We start from the raw sequence: 22,134 nt of genomic DNA, 5'->3' as shown, positions 1-22,134 counted from the left end.
GCACACACACACACACACACACACAGACAAACACACACACACACACACACACACACGGACAATCACACACACACACACACACCTAAAGATACAAACACACGAGTATACATACACACAAAGCGTTCACACACACACACACACACACACACACACACACACACACACACAAACAAACACACAAACAGAAGCACACACATGTGGATACACACACATGTATAAATGGACACAAACACACACAGACAGAAGGAAATTACGAGTATGCATGCTCACACACACACACACACACACACACACACACACACACACACACACACACACACACACACACACACACACACACACACACACACACACACACACACACACACACACACACACAAGGATGTACAAAACACTCAGGGGCAACACTTTCCTGGTCAATCAAACATTGAGGCTAATACATACATGGCTTATGAACAAACAAAAGCAGTGCAACAAGCACTTCTTCAGACAGCCAAAACAAATGCTGAAACGACTGCTATTGTCTGCCTCTCTGCACAGTGATAAGTGGCAGTGTGTCAGCAGCCTCCTTTGTAGCGGCTGCACTGAACTCGATAAAAAACTCTCTCCGGCAGATTTAATACGCTCAATTCCCATACTGGACTTTCTATATCTACATTGAAGATGATGTAGTATATCGCTGCAACGGTAGAATAGCATCCCCTTGTCCTTGAGAGAGAATACATATTCGAAGGTACTCTGTGGACGGCGGGTGGACCGCTTGAAAGGGAAGACCTTTACACCCTTGCGGACCCTCCCTGCGTCCGCACCGCAGGAGCCTGACATGCGTACCCCAAAAATTTGAACCTTGCATCGAGGCGATGTAGCAGCAACGCCTGCTACCGTAAACCCCGACATAAACCCGACGCAGAACCAAAACAGGTTCACATCTCCGTCGATGCGACTGCGTGGTGATTGCGTTGCGTCCACGTCCAATCATAACTAAGCCTTTACCCGGCGCAACTTAGCAGTTCCTTAGAGAAAGCCCCGGGGGTCTCACAGGCATGTGCACAGTTTTGAAACACATACATTTTGTTTATTGCTCGTTTGCTACATGCTCGTTTCTATTTTTTGGTGTTGGAATTGTACTTCATTTAGGAAACAACGGTTATGACTGACTTAAGGTTGAGAACTTGCTTTAGGGTAATGTCAGATGACAAAGGATGAAGGGGTTAACATATCACATGGCAATATAATACAAGGGCAATGTTGGTTAGAAAAAAATTGCATACATATAAATAGATTCGATCTTAAGGATCTTATTGGTTTATCTTCTAATTTACTCTAGTCTACAAATGCTCTGTTCTATATACAGAATAAAATATATTAAATAAGCCATGAAAATTGCATGGCACATTGGAGAAAGGAAGGTTTTCAAATTGCACAATGTATTTGTCCATCTCAACTTGGGTGAGCAAGGACTTTTTACTTTCTCATTAAATCAACATTAGACGATAGAAAGGCACAACACAACCGACTAATGACAATGACGATGACAAAGTGGCCATTATGAAATTGCACATTGTGTGTGTGTGTGTGTGTTTCTGTGTGTGTGTGTGTGTGTGTGTGTGTGTTTCTGTGTGTGTGTGTGTGTGTGTGTTTCTGTGTGTGTGTGTGTGTGTGTGTGTGTGTGTGTGTGTGTGTGTGTGTGTGTGTGTGTGTGTGTGTGTGTGTGTATCTCAGAGACACTGTATCGGTCAGAGAGATACAGTGTTTATCAAACAGGTGACCGCTTATGGGACCTGCACATTAGGGCTGTCAACGAATATTCGAAGTTCGAATATTCGTTCGAAATGTATCCAAAAAACGCGAATTCGAACGTGAAAGTTAATATTCGAATGTGAAAAAACACTCCCGCGGTACAAGCGCCTCTATCTGCTTTGTGAATGAGCCTCTGTCTGTTCGCGATGTCCCTCATAATATTCGAATGTGAAAAAACACTCCCGCGGTACAAGTGGAACAGACTAGTATTGTGAAGAGCGAATGTATTTTATCCCCTCGGGGTTTCCGTACTTGGATATAGGTATTCCAGCTCGGCTATGCCATTCAATAAGCATCCGAAGTAGAGCTCAGGGAGCTAGTAGTCTGGCTGGTGAAAGCTGCTATAACGCAATGTTCTCGGCAAAGTCCGAGACAGCTTTTTTTTCATGAATCCGAACGGTGCGTAGTGCTGGCCCTTTCGCTGGCACGGTGAAAGACGTAGGCGACATGCATTTTTTTCTTTATCGATTTTAATAGGCCTTCTCGATAAATGGTAAGCAAAGCAAGGAACGTTACCACTAGCATACTTTGTAACATTCAGAAGCGGGCGTCTTCTTCAGATTACTATAGTTTGCGCGCTTGCAGGTGTGGTGGTGAAATGCAAGCGATACAAAGTTGTGGCTTTTCATGATTAGGCCTCCACGTTACTGGGCTGTTTATAGGATATATATATATCCCACTAATTTGAACCATGGTTTTGTCCAGTGCTTAATTTGTACTCCTGCAGCACGGGGCGCCAAAGTACCTATTCCCCACACAATGTTATGTCGTACTTCATTGATAACCGCTACGCAGCGCATTTTTTTTTTATACTGCTCGTGGCGGAGCTGGCGGAGTGCACGTCAGAGCTTCCGGAGCGCGCTCCCCCTTGCTCCCCCTTGCTCCCCCTCAAATTAAGCACTGGTTTTGTCGCATTATTGACATATTGACGGCAACTGCGTAAAATAGGCAACCAGATATTCGAATAGTTCGAATTCGTGATTTTTTTCCAAACGAACATTCGAATGTCATTTTTGAGCAATTTTGACAGCCCTACTGCACATGTACATGTGTGGCACGTTTGCCTGTTTGTGGGCCAGCGTACATGTACGTTGGTGCAATATAGCAGGCGTCTTAAGGGAGGAAGGTCTGTGTGTGTGTGTGTGTGTCACCTCTATCTCTGTGAGAGGGAAGAGGTGGCCTGTCTCTTACCTTCTTGTAGAGGGAGCGTAGGTCTCGGTACTGCCACATGCTGCTCAGCACCTGGGAAGCGGCCTTCACCACCTTGGGAGAATGTCTGCCACACACAGTGAGGTAGGGTTAGCATTACTACAAACTCATTTTCCAGAGAACAGTGGTTCTTAAACTTTTTCTTACTAATGTACCCACTGTAAGATATACTTGAGTGTAAGTTGGAGATGGTACATCTTTCGGCAGCACAGAAAAATGTGGACATGGAGAATGTTAATAAGGCTTTTCGCATAAATTCTTGTGACCTGCCCTGAAGACAGAAAGTTTTCTTAGGAAAGAAAAAAAACTGAAAGTGTGAGGGGTGGATTGCATGTTTTGTTTCCTGCTTTGTTTCTGAGATATTCTTCCCAAGAGAAAGTCATTTGCAAGGGCAAGAAGACTATATTTAGAAGTAGATTTTAACAAATATAGTCTTCTAAACGAGTTGGATTTTAAAGCTTCCCAGACACTTTGTCTGAGGACGGCGTAGTTTGTGTTTGCTGTTGGCAAAGGAGGAAAAAACAATGGGAAGAAGATCCTGTTATTTTAGTTATCAGTCCGTGTGGGCACAGATACCCGCCCCCAGCAACATGATTGGCCTAAACTAATTTGAGTGAAACACCTCGTTCGTCCACATTTGAGATCACCCGTCATCAGTCATGGCTTTGAGGCTGGGGTGAATGAATAAATATATTTTCTCTGTCGGAGTAAAGCCTGTTCTGATGACTTTTAAACTTACCCAAGTTGCTATGCTAATAGCCAGCCCCCAGCCGCGTCTCTTGAAAAATGCATTAGTTGGGTATGTGCTCAACGTGTGTTCAATGTTCTCTAACAACAAGGGGGAAGCTTTTAGTGTCCCGTAGTGTCCGAGATAACAGCTTAGTGAAGTTATGGAGGTAAAATAACATAAAATACTATCAAAGGAAAAACCCCAAGGTCAACTGCAAGTGTGTTATACAACTAAACTCACTGACATTACATTACCCAGGCAGTAACAGAGTGATGTGAGCGGAGTCACTCACGCCAAAGTCGATCTCTGCTTTCACGTTTGAATGCTGCTCCTTGTGTGTTCTTCTTTTGCTCTTACAGCTTACATTTTCCAATGCATGTCAGTGGAAAACGTTCCATTATATTCCAATGAAGGTGATCAATGGGTCAATTATAAAGGTGTGGAAATTAATGGAGTTCAGCTCAAAAAAAAAGCCAGGCTCCGTCAGACATAAAGCGAGGAGCATTAGGGAAAACCGTTCGGCTCTGAAAGTGTCTCCCTGCGAATTCTTAACGGTGTGCTCTTTGAACTATAAGCTCTCCCTCTCTCACCTCAACCTCCCCCCACCCGTTCGCCCGTCATTGCCACAGCAGAAAGAACAATCCGGTAATTATAAGGCTGTGCGGTAACGTCAGCGCCGGGCCTGAAGTCATTGTAACTTCTGACCTGCCATTTCCAGTGGCAGTTATAAGTAAGGGCCGCGCCCACGCCTACCCCCACCCCCACAGGTTCTATTCTCGCCACTCCGTCTTCTTTGTTCGCTGTCATCTTGTCATGGTGGATGGCTGGAGCAGCAATAGGGTAAATCAGCGGTATGTGCTGTACTTATGCACACTGAGAGCTTGGGATATAGTTACCTTTTTTTGACACCCGTCTCAACACTGTAGGAGCAGTGTGGCCTTTCCCCCCCCTTTTTTATGAGGGAGAAGATAGGATTGGATCTCAACCCTCTCCCTACTTTCTTTAAGTCATTTTTCCCGTGTTGTAGTAGATTGTAAAGGACAACGCCGGCTCTCTCGGGGCAGGAATGTCGAGTGGTTCAGGCGTTGGACCGCAAGCCGAAAGGTTTCTCGGTTTCGAACCTTGCTGGTCTGCACTGTATTATAAGTGTGTAGTTTTGCTGCATACCCTTTAAGTCCTACTCAAAAGCTACCGAGAGCCACGATAGGATGAACCTCTGTCGGTCTGTCTGTCTGTTACTCTCGGTTTTTCACCGACATAAGCTTGGCCCAAAAGTGTGTGTGCGTGCGTAGTGTGCAAATAAACACGGCACGCCTGTGGGCATGACAAACTGTAGTAGCTTAATATTCATAGCAGAATATAGTTAGTACATTTTTCATTCAAAATAAACAAGTAAACTAAAATGTGGTATTTATTATTCCAGTAAACGCTGAAGTTTTTATGAGGCGCGCTGGGTGAAGCTGAAATCATCCCAGCTAGACAGCTTCCAGACATTAAACCTTTGGATGTCTCTCCGCCTCCAACCCATCTGCTCAACCGAATAGTAAAAACAAGCATGTTTTATACCCGGAGCAATCGCCCTATAAATAATGGAGGACCCTGACAGAATGGGCTCCTTGTTGTGACTCTATTAAACTGTAGAACTATTTGCTAAGTGAACCCATATATCTTTCTTTGTATGGGTATATAGCAACATTTTTCTGCTATGGCTAATACGTTCCAGCTGGTCTACTGGTCCAAGTGTATCCACGGAGCTGTCTGGGCAAATCAAATGGCTGCATTATGGCTAGGGCGATATTGTGGAAATCCAAACACCGTGATTCGATTGGCTGAGATTTAAAAGTCCTCATGTCTGATTTAGGTATGGAAGTGTGACAGCCCACCGTGGCTCCGCCCTTAGTCTCCTCAGCTTCTGTGCTTGGCATTCACCAGCCTCTTTAGCGCTAGCCTATCCACATGATTTACATTGGGGGTGAAGGGTACAGCTAGCTCTGCTCAAGCTAATATGTTTGTCTGTCTGAAGAGCACTCAGTCACTCCCCCTCTTCCTAAACGTATTTTTGTCTGTATGCTGATAAGTTGTATTTGTTTAAACGCTACCTTGTTTAACTACTCCCCCCAGCTCCAACCGTCTCTGTTTCTCTCTCAATTAAAAACTTCAATGTTTTATTATGCCTCGGTGTGGTAAACGATTGACTGCAGTGAAGAAAAGTGCACTGCTTTGTGTACGGAACGAAACAGCTGACGTTGTACGCTTTGAACATCGGAATATCTATCATTAAACTTTATGTACAAAGTTTAAGGTTAAACTTTATGGATAAAATTTAACGGACAATCACGCTAGCTCCTAAAACAACGGAAAACATTCCTGAAGGCTGCTCTCGTGAAACATGACAACAACGACAACCACGACAACAACAACAACAACAACAACAACAGCCACTCACTTGTCCCCCTTGCTGCGGGCGATGCCGATGAGCTTCTCGATGCCGCCGGCGTCCCTCAGGGCCTTGGCGTTCTCCATGTTCTTGGTGATGACCTCGTGCAGCGCACAGCACACCGCCGTCACCGTGTCGTCAGACATGATCTTGCTGGACGCCCCGGAGACCCCCGACGTGCCCCCGCTGGTGGTGGTGCCGCTGCCGTTGTTGATGCTGCCGGGCAGGCGGTGGATCAGATCCCGCATGGCGTATTTACCTGTGTGTCAGAGAGTGGGTGGGTTACAGTGAGTGAGTGTGAGAGGAGGGGGGGGGGGGGGGGAGGGGGAGGGGGAGGGGGGGGGGGGGTGGGTGAGTGAGATGGTGAAAGAGTATGAGTAATCGTTTTGAGTGTGTTTGTGTGTGTGTGTGTGTGTGTGTGTGTGTGTGTGTGTGTGTGTGTGTGTGTGTGTGTGTGTGTGTTTCAGGGGGTGGATGGGTAAGTGGATTGGTGAGAGAGTATTTGATTGAGACTGAGTGTGTGTGTGTGTGTGTGTGTGTGTGTGTGTGTCTGTGTGTGTGTGTGTCTGTGTGTGTGTGTGTGTGTGTGTGTGTGTGTGTGTGTGTGTGTGTGTGTGTGTGTGTGTGTGTGTGTGTGTGTGTGTGTGTGTGTGTGTGAAAAGGTAAAGAAAGCACAATTGCCAAATATGAAAGTCTAGAAATTATCCTACAGTTTGCTGAGGTTATTAAAATAAAACGTTGAGTGTGTGTCTGTGTCTTTGTGTGTGTCTGTGTCTGTGAAGCTATTAATCAAAATTCTACAAAAGGAGAAAAAACATTTCAAAGATAAGAAAGTTCTGGAGCCACTGTTAAAAGAAGTCAAGAAGCAGGAAGAAAAGAAGCGCCTAATTGAAGGAGGCACCCATTCCATAAAGCTCCTGATTTAAGGAAGCAAACCTTTTGGTATTCCTTGCTGAGAGGTCATGATAACAAACCAAAGTGTTGAAGGGGCCGGTTTACAATGCAACGTGCACACACCTAATAACTCACATCCACACACAGGCGCGCACACGTACACGCACGCTGGGTGACTCAGATGGTATTTCAGCAGAAAGGTCTGGCACATCGATGAAAAGACCCTGTGTGACATTCAGACAATGGATGGAGAAGAGATTGAAGAAAGCGAGTAGGGGACTAATGAGGAAAGTAAAAAATGGCCGGCAGAAGAAAGCCAAAAAACTTTAACGAGAGAAAGGAAAATGGTACGAGAGTCAAGCTTTATGCTCCGAGCTGTCAGTTGCATCACACAAGGTCTTGAAGCTGGACAGTTTTCAACTAGAAGCGGACAGGGTTCAACAAAGAAGAAATCTAGACGCCCAAAGGAAGTCCTCAAAGATACAGCAAATCACGACCACATATGATAATAACTCTATTAATAACAGTAATAAGCTGGATCTGGTTGAGTCTGTTTCTGAATGTTGTGCAGTTTAACATCCAGTTATACTAAATGTATCGAGGGGAGAGGTACATTACTGGACAAGAACACTTTTGAACTAGGATTGTGTCAACAACACACCCCTCTTTGACGTGCGTGGTGAGACCCTTTAAGCACAAAGGATCACAATACACTGTGGCTCAGGGAAACCTAATTAGTTGTATGTCTTGACTGAAGATCCCCTGCAGGTACGCAGCGGTTGTCTGTCTACACCGGTCATGCACCCTGCACGCAGACCACAGAAAAACATTCATCACTGCTATTTGCAGGGACATCTGGCGATTGTCAGGCGAAGTAGTAGATGTGTCGCACAAATTAACTTAATGAATGCAGGTCGGGAACCTCCTCAACCAGTCTGCCTTCCATCTTCTCCCATGTTTTTCACTGTCAGCATACAAGGGAGCCGGAAAGCCTAGCTGCTAGGCTTTCAGAAAGTATAAATACCCTGGGGTCATTATGCTGCACCTGCTAGGCCCTAGCACCTGCCACATAGTGACCCCCCCCCATCCCGCGTGGTTCTGGCGGGCTCTTCCACCCGAAAGTACAAATCGGCCTCGAAGCTCAGCCCGTCCATTCATCACTTTACGTTCCTCTCTGTGTCTCATCCGCGCTACGCTTAGAACATCCGACACGCGACGAGAGAGACGATACGTATACAGGGTAATAAACTCCCATTTTGTCTCCCGCCCCATCTATTTCTCTCTCTCTCTCTCTCTCTCTCTCTCTCTCTCTCTCTCTCTCTCTCTCTCTCTCTCTCTCTCTCTCTCTCTCTCTCTCTCTCTCTCTCTCTCTCTCTCTCTCTCTCTCTCTCTCTCTCTCTCTCTCTCTCTCTCGCCCGTCGAGCTCCCGCCAAGAGCCTCCTACGGGGACTGCGGTGGGTGATTTGATTTGAAGGCCTCCTCCGGTTCCTCTCGACAGAGGAGCAATTCGATTGTTTACAGAAGGCGGAGGGGAGACGCGTTATTGAACTCAAATTGGAGGTAATTGTCTCTGGGAGATCTGGGGGATGAAAGGAATCAGCCCGGCTGGTGGACGACGCCTCGTACGCTCGGAGAATAGAAGGCAAAGCTAACGCCGCCGCGGTCTGATCAAGCAGAGCGGGTCGAGTGGGGGGGGATTAAAGAGTGCCAGAGTAATGATGAGCACAGGGAATGTGGTTTGTAAGCTCATGATAATATAAATAACAACTTATAATAATACATGTTATTTTCTCAGATGCACACGCCATTGATGATTAAAAAAGAAATGAAGAAAGGTAAAGTCAAAACTTTGAACTAAGGACAGTTCTTAGTGCTTAAGTGTTTCTGAAAAGACATTTGCTTAGAAAAATGGATGAATGTTGTTTTTGATCAGGTTTTAGTCAGCCTTGATGTAGCCTTGATGTAGTGTTGGCATTATATTTTAGTCTTTATTGTGGCAGCTTCGGCAAGAAGCTGTTTCCCATGTGATATATTAAATCACCCACAGGGGGCGCCAGAATCAAAGTAACATCACAAGTCTATTCAGAGGGAGCATTCTTTCCCTCAAGGTTTGAGAACGTCGATCGATATTGCCTCAATATGTCTCAGTTTAACATTCCCAGTGTAAAATCATAGACAATAGACCCTTGAGAGCATTCAGTTAGGCCAACATACTGGTCATAACAACTACAGTTAAAGAAATACAACTCACAGGTATCATGAGTCAACTGCAGTTTATCCAGCAGTTGCTATTTTTCCCCCAAGTACATTTTTTCCTCACATTGTAAATGGTTGATGGTGGCCTGCTGAGATAAAGGGGGGAAAAAACGTAATACCACAGCAAAATACTGACCCTGTTACATCAATTTTTGTGGTGGTAATTGTTTTTACACACACACACACACACACACACACAGCAGCACACAGACACATAGGAGACATACGTGCACTGCTTTAATGTCCAACCAGCAGGTTACAGCAGTTCTGAAGCACCTCCATGGACTTAAAAACAACCCCGAAATAACAGGAATCGGTTTCTTGCCAAAGTTGCTCATGAGAAGAGGTGAAGTGAGGGGGGGGGGGGGGGGGGGGGGGGGATTGGGAGATGAAACACGACAGATGTGAAAGACCCAGGTGATGGCGGGGGTGGGTGAGCCCAGGTAAATTGGAAAAGAGTCAACTTGCCACATCCCCACCATAAACCAGTCCTGGGCTCGGTGCATTTTACACCAGTTAGAGATGCACCCTGCACTCCCCTTTGATGTCTGTGCCTGACACATTCACAGACGGAGGGAGAGAGAGAGAGAGTAAGAGCGAGAGAGGGAGTGAACGAGAGATAGCATGTGAGAGACAGTGAAGTGAGAGTGAGAAAATAGACTGGGGTTGGACAATGTGTTGGCTCGTATTAAACATAAGCCACCGTTTCTTCCAAACAGGGCTGTGTAACTTATGTTTCCACGGTTCCTCGGCATCTGGATACACGGACATGCATTCACACAAGCACACATAAACACACACACACACACACACACACACACACACACACACACACACACACACACACACACACACACACACACTATGTACCCACAGAAGCAGAAATGAACCTTCTGTTAGGTAGGGGAGTTATGTACTTGAGTAATACTTGAGTTCATTTTATTGCTCATTATTTAGTTCATATTATTAAAAAATAATCCGCTGCAGTGTTGTGTGTTGAATGATTCTGAATCGGGGGGTTGGAAGGAGGGGTGTTGAAGGCGCTATCCACTTCTGGGCTGTTTGATTCGTATGCCGGAGTCACCCCATGTGCTGTCCTGCTGTCACAAACTGTGGCAAGTGGATAAAGTCTGCCTTGCAGTGACCTCGGGGCAGCTGTGTGCAAATCATTCAGGTGGGACTTATGGTCCCGGTCTCGGGCTTACTCACGGAAAAGCTGCAGGAATAAGACGGATCATTCGAGGGAGCGAGGGGGGGGGTTATCCAAGGACAAGGACATGAATTTCCTGTTCATTTGAATGCAACAGCGGATGGCGTGTATTCCTCTAACTCAATCGGGAGCGTGTGAGATAGGGGGATATTCCCTAGCAGCATTAAATGGTGATGCGCATTTATAACTCGACACGAGGGGGAACGCCTCACGCTCACACACCCCCCGCTCTGGGATGCAATGACAGGAACACACCGGTACAGTATGGAGAGGATAACCTTACTCACGGTGACGGACGGAGAGGATTCTTTTTATTTCTCATCCCCGCTCATTAAAGCGATGAAGCGCTCGCGTTATGTCCTCAACCGCCGAATGTGTCTCAAGCTAGCTCATTAAGCCCGCCGCATTTGTGTCTGGGATCGTTTGTCGCCCATTTGAGGATGTTTCACGCCGAACCCGGACCACTCCTCATGCAGTCCCCAGGGTGTTAGTGGTCGTGCAGGTGTCACGGGCACAGTGTGTGTGTGTGTGTGTGTGTGTGTGTGTGTGTGTGTGTGTGTGTGTGTGTGTGTGTGTGTGTGTGTGTACGAGCACGGGCTGATAAGAAAAGTAGTGTTACTGTGTGAAATCATACATTCACACACACAGATACACACACACACACACACACGCACACACGCTTGGGATTCAACATTAAGTGACTGTCCTGCAGTGCCCTTGTTCCGTCTCCACAGCGATTCTCTGGCACTGATGCCATCAGCGGAGTGGCCTGGTGAGAAAGCAAGTGAGTCTGCAGGCGAGAGAGAGAGACATAACGAGACAGAGCGAGAGAGAAAATACTGAGAGAATGAGATAGAGATAGAGAGAGAGAGAGACAGAGAGAGAGAGAGAGAGAGAGAGAGAGAGAGAGAGAGAGAGAGAGAGAGAGAGAGAGAGAGAGAGAGAGAGAGAGAGAGACAGAGAGACAGAGAGAGAAACAGAGAGGGAGTGACAGCAAGAGAGAGGGGGAGAGAGAGAAGAAAGATAGCGGGTGAAAGAGAGAGTAAGATTAGAAGAATGAGCTCATCTCTGAACAAACAATGGGGAACAGAAAATGAGGCACGCCCAGGCATAGGACAAACCATTAAACCATGTACCACACTGATAAATAGAAAATAGAAGAAAGAGAGAGAGAGTGAGAGAGCGATGAGGTGCGTGGGCATTATGTAGCTGATCAAAAAACAAATAATTGAATCTAATGCGGAAGCATGAATACTGGGCTTTTGTAATGAAGCAGACAGCTTGGATCAGGAAGCTTGTGTAGAGAGAGAAAGAGGGCGAGAGAGAGATAGGGAGAGAGAGAGAGGGCATGAGAGAGAAGGCGACAGAGACAGGGAGGGAGAGAGAGAATACGGTCTGCCACGCATAATCACTGGTGGGCTAGATCAGCCTCAGCTATTCAGGCTGACCCGAAGCAATCGTGTAGTTCATGCAACATTAAAAAATTCAGCTTCTCAGCCTGCCCAATCCGATGAACAGCATGTCGTCGCAGCACCACTGTTGTGGAGTCACTGTAGCTGACTACTGACTGACGATTTATTTTCAGATATATTCATGCATTCAAAGGGGTCAATTGTCACATCTTGCGCGTGAAGAGTTTACTTTTAGTTTGAACGCCCCCCGAAACATCTCATTCAAGGTCAACCAAATAATAAAGTCCCGTTTTCTCTGTGTCCTTCACATTCCAGTGTTTCACTTAAAAGTTGACAAGTCGGCATAAACATTGAGGAGCCCGAAGCACAGAGGGAGCTTTTGTCGGGAACGAATAGAAAAATTAAAGACAAACATGCTGACACACAATGGCGGTTGGAAGAGAGAGAGGACATTTGACACCTCTTTCACTCAGCACAGCGTGCCTCAATCGATTCCAAATTAAAGAGAGCCTCGATTAAAATCCGGTGACAACATTCAGGTGGGAGGGAAAAGAAAAGGTTGAGAGTTAAGTGGAAAAAAGCCAACGATTATAATTTAAAAAAAAAACAGCACAACAGTACCACTGCTAATAATGACACTCAAACATAATTATTTCTATAGGTGAGTGGGACAGACAGACAGAGCGAGCGAGCGAGCGAGCAAGAGAGAGAGAGAGAGAGAGAGAGAGAAAGAAAGTGAGAGAGAGGGAGAGGAAGAGAGAGAGGGAGAGAGACACACACACAAGGAAAGGTAAGGAGAGGGCAGGAAGCGCTCTTTGCCGTCAGCGAGGAAGAAGGAGCGAGAAAATATGATGTTATAAAGATTGTGAGGGCACTTTCACGCCTGGTTTGTTTGGCGCACTTTAAGCAGACCAAAAACTGCAGTTTTTTCAAACCCCATCCCCAGACACAAACACACACACACACACACACACCCATACATGCACCAAGAAATAAACACTCACACTCACACACACAGACACAGACACTCACTCACACATGCATGGAGCCACGCCATTCATCCTTGTCGTCGCTCGACTTCTGCAGGGTGAGCCAGCAGTAAATCCAACAAATATTCTCTAGAATGTTCTCTTTTAGGTTATTATTCATTTCTTCTTTTTGACGCAAATCGGTAGACGTGTGTGACTGTACTCAAAGGGTTGGGCATGCATTCACCAGAACAAACACAACAATTTATGTATATAATTCAAGTTTACATTTGAGACCATATTCATTGCATACTGTGTTATATTGTTATGACGAATGGAATGTATAACGACTGTCCAACATCAATTTTTTTAATCCGTAACCAGTGCCACTGTTTAAGTAATCTGCTTGTGTATTGGGTATTATTCAGAAAGCGAGAGCTTATTGCGTATCACATATAGAAATGCATATAGAAATCTAGAAATAAACAGTGTATTAGGTGTTCCAACACAGGCGCACATCATCATGTATGTGAAACATCCGGGAGTACATAGAGAGAAAATTATCCTGCTGAAGGATTGCTAGTAGACAAGCACCAGCATATGCCGTGCATTAAACGGACCAAATGCATCGGATGACTTGAGATCCTCATGTCATCATAGAATGGCAAAATGAGGGGGAAGTTGTGGGATAAAGGAGGTTAGAAGAGGGGAAAGACAAACAGAACGACAGATGAGGAGGATGGATCGCAGGCAGGCTTCAGTTTGCACCTTCAATCCCATTACAAACAGGTTGTCTGGGAAACAGGGGGCTTACAGGGGGAATTGACAGGCTCTGCTCGACCCCCCCGACACATGCGTGCAATCACAAACCCAGACGAGCACACACATCACAGTTTTTTAATAAAAAGGGTTTTTTCTTGTCTTAGGGATCTAGAGGGTAAGGTGTGTTGCTCAGGGATGTCTGAGCAACTGCAGACATTTAGGTTAGCACAAACCATTTTCCCTTCAAGAGATCACCACGTTATCTAGTCAGAGTGCTGTTAGATCTCAGTTCCAAAATAAGCGTATTGGTATGTGCTTTATTTCTGGGTGGTTATTTAGTTAAATTCCCACTTGAAGAATATGGTGACCGTCGGCTAGCGACCGCCGGCTGGTGACTGCCGGCTATCGAGCGCAGGCTAGTGACGACGGCTAGGGACCGCAAACTAGCATCCGCCGTCTACTAGGGACCAACATCTAGCAACCGCCAACGGCTAGCGTCCAAACGGCTAGTGACTGCCAACTAGCAACTGCCAACTAGCGACAGCTGGCTAAAGACCGTCATCCAGTGACCGCCAACTAGCGATCAATGGCAACTGACCGCCGGCTAGCGACTGCCCGCTAGTGACCGACGGCTAGCGACCACCTGCTAGGGACCTCTGACAAGCGAATGCCAACTAGCAACCACTAACTAGCAACTACCAACTAGCGACCGTCGACTAGCGACTGCCAACTAGCACCCCCCCGGGCTAGCGTTCGATGGCTAAGTAACACCCGCTTTCTGTGAACTCTGAACGCCAGCACCCATGTCGCCGATGTGGTGGGCGACGAGCGAAGACGTTGTTAGCCTCTTCCTGTGTCTGCGTTGTGGTAATGTAATTTCCCATGTCTTTTTACGTGTCAGCAGGCTGTGTGTGGTGTTTAGTTGCACAAACCTAAATGAGTCCAACTCCAACTTCTAGACTTTCCCTCTTTCCCTCATGCCTGCCTTCCTTCCAGTGAAACTATGACACTGGCGCTGTCGCCGAGCCCAGAGAGCGAGGCAACACTCTCCTCTTAACTCCCCTCCCCTCCTTACTGTCTTTTCACACAATCTCCCTTTTCTCCACCCAGAGAAAGCCTTGCCAAGCCTACAAAAACTAATCTCCACCTTCACAGTTGCCATGGCAAATGTTTTTTATAGGAAAAGGACACTTTGCAGTTTAACACCAAATGGGGGGCTGGGGCTCAGAAAACAGCAGAAAGACAATGTGGAGCAAAAGCCAAATACGGTGCTTTTTCTGGCAATGTGTTGGCCCCTCACCTTCTATCCTGTGCAAGCACATCAAGTCGCACCTTCCCCAGAGCCAGGACTTAACCTGGACAGTACTTGTCCGTTTCAATTGTCTCTCTCGCCCTCTCGCTTCATCTCTCTCAATCTCCCTCTCTGTCTAACCCCAGCTCTGCCTTGTCTGTTTATATTTGTTGGGCTCAATTTTCGCCCCACAGCCTCTTTTCATCCTTCCCCCTTTTGTATAGGTCTGTGTTGTCTGGCTTTAGCCCTCGCGTTAAAACAAAGTGACAATGTTTTGCCCCTCTCTCTCTTCCACCTGCTCTCCCATAAGCTGTCTCTATCTATTTTATCCAAAACTTCCTTTCCCACCACCTCTCCCCGGTTCTCTCACTCCTCGCCTCTTTCACTTGACATCGAAATACTTATAGAAGATCATTATCAACTTAGATAACATCGGCAACAATCAATTGCATTCATCATAATTAAATCATCACACGTTCCAAGGCTGTTAAGTTGCCAAGTTAATGGGTTCATCGCGATCAAACAATGTTCACGTTGGTTCGTTGCTTCTATTGTCAGTTTAACGGTTGTGTTCCTTTGAACTCTAACTTCACAGCAATCACATCTGAACAACGTCTGGTGGCCTAAAGCAGCAGGAAGATATCAAATGACTTGTATGTCATCAGTGTTAACATATAGTGACGTTCCCCAAACGTCAAAAAGATAACATGGAACATTATTAGTATATGGCGGCAACACTTTTCTTTATTTAATCAAGGCTTTATAAAAGCTTATAAGTGTCTAATTAGCCTTTAACGCATCGCTAAGTGCCAGTTAGAAAGGTACCACAGCACAATACTGGCTTGTTGAGCTTTTGCCATGGGCATTCTGGGTAATTCCGTCAGCGTGTCTTTGGCATCCTCAGAGACTGCCAAAGCCTGCCGTCTGAGACCGGGGGCAAGGCGTTGCTATAGAAACCACAGGGCACACCGGGATTGTTGAGATAATCAGAGACACCAGAAAAAGCGACGGAGAGAGAGAGAGGGAGAGAGAGAGAGAGGGAGAAAGAGTTTTCATATACAAAAATGAAAAACATTTGAACTCTGCACACTCAAACACACACTAACATAAACACACAGAGTTTCCTACTCTTACTAACTGGATAGTGATCCTTAGTAATAGTAATAATGCGTTAATTATTTGTTGCTGTCATTAGCATCCATCAATCCATCTATCTATGGGTAAATCTGTGCAGCACGAGTACATTGTTTTGTGTGCGTGTGCACGCTGTAGAATGCAATGCTGCCACGTGTTCACTTGTGTTGCTGCAGTCCCACCAGGTGTGTTTATCTGTTCTCCATCTATCCCAGCCCGCCTCGCTCTCTCCGCAGAACACAAAGACACTGTTTATTCACGTTAGCCTCCCATTGCCCCCTCCCTCGCCTTATTGGTAGCATCCGCCTCAGTCTTTGAAACACACACCCCGTGTGGCAGCCCGCTACTTGTTATTCATCCACCGCTTCGCTTCTCCTGCCTGCGCAGCGAGGAGAGAGCGGAGAGCGTAGGTGTTAATAGTTGTGACAAGTTGAACATGAAAGCAACACCGCCGCTCCGACGGCAACTGCCATCACCTGTGAAATTTCTGCCGGGGAATAAGATAATTGAAATATATTTAAAAGAAGAAGTTGGTAAGATGCCCCGTTTTTTAAGCTGTTGCTATCATTATACCGTTTGTGGTTAACACCATAGCAAACACTTAGGACTCATTTATATAAACGGGTGAAAGCACAAAGGGAATGTCAGATACACATTGGCCCACGGGCGTCTTCATTTTCTGTCTCGTTCAGTGTCTAATTTCTTAACCAATCTCGTAGCTCGTAGATATTATATTGCTCAATATTTCACTATTGCCGCCACCTTCTCCAGGCCGCCGAGCCAAATTGCTCCCATCGACTATTGCAGTTAGGCACATAACTTACCGTTGACATAGCCGACACTATAATTCTAAAATGCGTTGCATTATCATTGATTGATGAGGTTTAGGGTCGTGCCTTGATGCTGGCAGCGCCCTGACTGTATCATCTCCATCACCCCGGCTTACCCACAATGCAATACTGTATTCTGTATGCTGTCATCCTATCATCTGCCGCCGCTGTGTGCGCATGTGTGTCTCTCATCGAGTGACGACCCAGAAAATAGTGAAAATGAACACTGGATTTAATTTCCTGGGGCGTTTGTTAACTTTATCCTTTCGTTTAAACATGTTTAATGCCGTGTGTCACAAAAGTGTCAAAGCTGCATCTCGGAGGTATCCGTTTCACTCTGGGCGACGTGGTAAGGGACTGCAATATTTTCTTTTTTGACAAATGACAGGCTACACAATTTAAACAGCATTATGCATCATTTAGACACCCTGTGGATGTTCTAGAGAACATTTTCGTATTCTCACTCTGACTAGAAAAAACACAGAATGGGAGAGAATAATGAACGAGGCGAGGGTCAAAGTTGTCTAATTCAGATTCAACATGCCAAATATATATATATATATACAGTATATATATAATATATATATATATATATATATATATATAGATATATATATATATATATATATAAATATATATATATTATATATAGATATATTCTCGTCTTCTATAGAGCAAAGAGCGCATGGGGTGGGGCTGGACGCCATGGTGTTGTCACGAAGCAAGCATTCAGTTAATCCTACTACTTTTCTTTTAATTCCCTTTGCAGCGAAAAGAGCGTCATCTGTGTCCCACTGTCCTGAGGAACCGACACAACCACCCTGTCCCAACCCCACCATCTCTCCATTGCCCAATCCCTGCACCCCCCCCCCCCCCCCCCCCCCCCCCCCCCCCCCCCCCTCACCTCCCCTAGGAAGGGACTCACCGATGAGCTCCTTGTTTCGGACGTCCAGGGCCATGTTACGCAGGGCGGTGGCCACGGCGCACACCACCCGGTCGTTGTCGATCCTCAGCAGCTCCACCAGGATGGGAAGGCCCTTCTCCTTACGCACCGCCGCGCGGATGTACACCGACCACTGGGGAGGAGGAGTAGTGAGTTGGGGGGAGTGGGTGGAGAAGGAGGAGGAGGACAGAAGAGGGTGAGAAGGATGAGGGAAAATGAGGAGGAGGAGGAGGAGGAGTAGTGAGTTGGTGGGAGGAGGTAGAGAAGGAGGAGGAGGAGGACGGAAGAGGGTGAGAAGGATGGGGGAAAATGAGGAGGAGGAGGAGTAGTGAGTTCGGTGGGAGGGGGTAGAGAAAGAAGAGGAGGACAGGGAGGAGGGGAGAGGAGGAGCAGGAAGACAGGAGAGGGTGAGAAGGAGGAGGGAATATGAGGAGGAGGAGGAGGAGGAGTAGGGGGGAAGAGGAGGGAGGGTGATGAAGAGTGAAAAGGAGGAAGGAGATGAAGAGGAGGAGGAGAGGGAGGAGGTGGAAGATGGATAGGAGGAGGAAGGGGAGGTGGGTGAGAAGAGAGGGGGATGAGGAGGGAAGAGGAGGAGTTGGAAGAAGAGGAGAAGAGGGAGGAGGAAGTAGAGGGGGAAGAGAAGAGTTAGAATGGACAGACAGACAGAATTTGTGTCTGTCAGTGTGTACAGGAAAGACCATGTTCCGTTTGACTTTTGACTCTTGTTAAATTGTGCTTGTGGAAATAAAGAATTAATCAGTGACTAATCCCACACCGATGTCCGGTCAGGTGTTAATAAAGTATATCTTATCTTGAAAAATCTGACAAATGTGACAAAAAGAATAGCCAAATGTTAATTAAATATGTACCTTGTTCTAAGGCTGTACTTCTGCATAGAGTGCATTATATTGGAAAGGGCAGAATTAAGAAGAACGGACAGAGTTTGGGTCATGGAGTGACCTCAGAAAGGGTCCACAGGCAAGTGCACACTGCAACAAATATCAACTTTTAGACTTTTGACTTTTAGACTTTGTGCTTCCGGAAAATGCAGCACTCCAGTGTCTACTGCCTGCGTCCTCCTTGACCTCGATTCGCTGAAGCGGACCGGATGTCAGCCCCAGGATCCCATGGTTTTTAACACCCCTACACTCATCAGCATCGAAACACACTCACACAAGCGTTCTCCGTTGAGAAACTGTTCTCGCACGACTGCTGAACCAAAGCCCTGCGCTGCAGTGTTAGCCTCCATGCTATGTAGCTTACTGCAGCAACAGAAGCAATGACACTTGTTGTGGGAGGACTGAGAAAACAATGTGAAAATCAAGCTTTATTGATAACCAAGAAGCAGTACCAGACTATTGACGTTGAGGGGCCACAAAGTCTTCTATATGCCACCTACCTTGAATCTCTTTACCTCCCATTCAGTGCCTGAATGTTTTGTACATGAAACATTAGGGCCGGAGCAGAAGAGAGCGAATCTTATTCAGAAAGATATCTCGTCTTTACGAAGCAACAACTTCAACAACGCCTGACAGCCCTCCATTAAAACAGAATCTTCCCCCAAAACAAATCGCACTCAACTTTCTGGTTGAAAATTAAAATGAAAACGCAGACAAATTGACCATATTGTCCTGGGAAACTGATTAGCACTTTTGCGGTTCGTCAGACACAGTTGTGAACACCACGCGTTGCAGTTTAGTTTTTTTTTACATAATCAACTGAAAAAATACATTTTTCAGTGTGAGTTGGCGTGAGGAAGGTCCTGGAGCACGGCCAAGGAGAGTGTGTGAGAGCGCCAAGACTAAAGTGGTCCGGAAACACTGTGTCTCCTCACACTGCTACTCTGTTCCGATTTTGAATATACACACACATACAGACGCACACTCAAGAACTCACACACATGCACGTACGCATACACAAAGACAAGCATGCCATCAAACACACACACACAAACACTTAAATAAACACAGCTGTGCAATAACACACAGATGTGACGGTACACACAGACACACACCAACGAACACACAAATAAACACAGCCATGCAGTACAGGTCTACGTGCACACACACACACACACACACACACACACACACACACACACACACACACACACACACACACACACACACACACACACACACACACACACACACACACACACACACACTCACACACTAACCATGTCCTCCAAACAGAAAATGTGGATTTCAGGATTCCACCTGCACCACATCATTTCCCCTTTGTTCCCTGTCCCTTTCGATCTACCTCCCTCGTCCATCTCTCCTGTTTCTACCTCGCTCCCCCCCTCTACCCCCCCGTCTCTCCCTGGCTCTATCTATGCCCTGGTAGGAGACGGGGCGGGCCCCAAGGGTGCATGTGGAGGCTCCAAACAAATCCGAATCTGATTCACATCTTGCCCACGTACACGCACACACACACGCACGCACGCACAAACAAACGCACACATCTTCAGGACAGCAGGGAGTTCATCCATGTGCCCTCCTGTGGGACTCTCTCTCTCTCTCTCTCTCTCTCTCTCTCTCTCTCTCTCTCTCTCTCTCTCTCTCTCTCTCTCTCAGTCTATGTGTCTCTCTTTCTGTCTGTCTATGTCTCTCTCTCTCTCTCTCTCTCTCTCTCTCTTCCAACTCCCTGATTTCCTTGTCTCTCTCTCTTCCTCTCCATGCTGTAACGTCTTAGTTGAGTCTGGATCTCTGTTTCTGTGGGTGAACCCAGGTTATTGCCCTTTTGTTCACAGTGCCACAATACCACGACTTTATGATGATGTATTAATGCAGCAAGGCCCGCATTAAGCAATGGTAGAAGATATCTCACATTTACCATTACTTGGGGGACAATGTGAGATTGCTTGTATGCAAATCTACATTTTACGTTCAAACAGAAAAGCCAAATGGAACACAATATTCTCTGCACTAAGAATACTCAAATGGACCGTTTTAGGTTTTACCTCAGTAGGAACGGTAGCAGGGAAGTTCAAATGAACTAAACCAAATTGCCTTCAATAAATAAGAGTTGATACCTTCCATCGTAATGTGCAAAGTTTTCTGTTTCACCGAATTATTTGAACCGAATAGATATTTGTATGAATATATTTTCACTGCTCGTATTTCACACTCGCCACGTTGAATCTGACAAAACCCTCACAAAACCCACAAGTTAATACAACCCTCCTCTCCTTTCACCTTCACATTTTCAACACCATCCACCTTCGTCCTTTGCAACAAATCACGCGAAAAAATAAATAAAGAATGAAACTAAAACGATTCTGAGTGAAACTAAAACGATCATGAGGTTAAACCGACGGAGGCTGTAGATGGAACGCAACACAGGCGAGTTAATATCCCTCCATGCCTCCCCTCCATTTCTAGCCATCGCCCTCTCCCCCTGCACTCAGCCCTCTCCCAACCCCTACCCCCTCGTTCTCCATCCCCCCTATCCGCCACTCTCCCCTATCCTCCTTGTACTCCATCCTCCCCATCTTCCACCTTATACGCCTCCATCATCACCCATCTTGCACCATACCCTGCTTCACCCCCCCCCCCCTCCAGCCCTGCATCCCCCCCCCCCCCCCAACCCCCCAGCTCTCCATGCCCACCTTCCAGCTGCCGGCGGCCAGGTTCTGCAGCGCCCCTGCCGCCCCCTCCAGCGTGTCCGGGTTGGAGCACTCCGACAGCAGGGTGAGGTAGGGCTTGACGATGGTCGGGTGCCACAGCATCTGCACGCCCTTGGGGGGATCGGTGGCGTCGGGGAAGGGTCCCACGCCGTCCCACTGTGATCACCGGGGCGGGGGGGGGGGGGGGAGAGAGGGAAAGCGTTCACGTCAAACTCTGGGAGACAGCACAACTGACACATTTCGTGGACGTGGACGATTACATTTTTTATTTAAATCTGCTCTCTGGCGCTCCAATGCGTGTGTTTCACAAGTGGCATGACGTGTGTGTGCGGTAACAGGTCTCCTTTTGCAGCTTTCAGATTGCTTGTGGAGCAGATCAACGCCTCACTACCTGTCTAGCACCGCCAATACACTCCTTGTCACTTTACAGAGTGCAGACTGTATTCATAAATGTATGTATAAGTACTGTATATTCATAATAATGCACTTTTACCACATAGAAACATTCAAAAGGTAGGCAGGAACACAAAATGTAAAATGTAACGTATTTAGTAATGCCAATTTCATCAGACCTGCGTTACATTGTTAATTATCCTCCCAACACTTTGGCATGAGAAACAAAAGAAC

At 46.4% G+C, this 22,134-nt stretch overlaps 1 protein-coding gene across 1 annotated transcript in view; it reads right to left on the bottom strand.

The window, feature by feature from the left end:
* Nucleotides 1-22,134, bottom strand: part of ctnnd2a (catenin (cadherin-associated protein), delta 2a) — a gene marked incomplete in the record, with an annotated part of 225,286 nt that overhangs the window by 12,314 nt on the left and 190,838 nt on the right. Inside the window, 4 exon segments of the mRNA XM_030349534.1 lie at nucleotides 2,992-3,076; nucleotides 6,186-6,435; nucleotides 17,859-18,009; nucleotides 21,490-21,663. Of these exon segments, the coding sequence (XP_030205394.1) occupies nucleotides 2,992-3,076; nucleotides 6,186-6,435; nucleotides 17,859-18,009; nucleotides 21,490-21,663 (660 nt within the window).

The sequence above is a fragment of the Gadus morhua genome, chromosome 23 (genome assembly GCF_902167405.1).
Source record: "Gadus morhua chromosome 23, gadMor3.0, whole genome shotgun sequence".
NCBI lineage: Eukaryota > Metazoa > Chordata > Actinopteri > Gadiformes > Gadidae > Gadus > Gadus morhua.
Note: the sequence above shows the minus strand (reverse complement) of the source record. Positions and strands in the feature narration are given on the sequence as shown.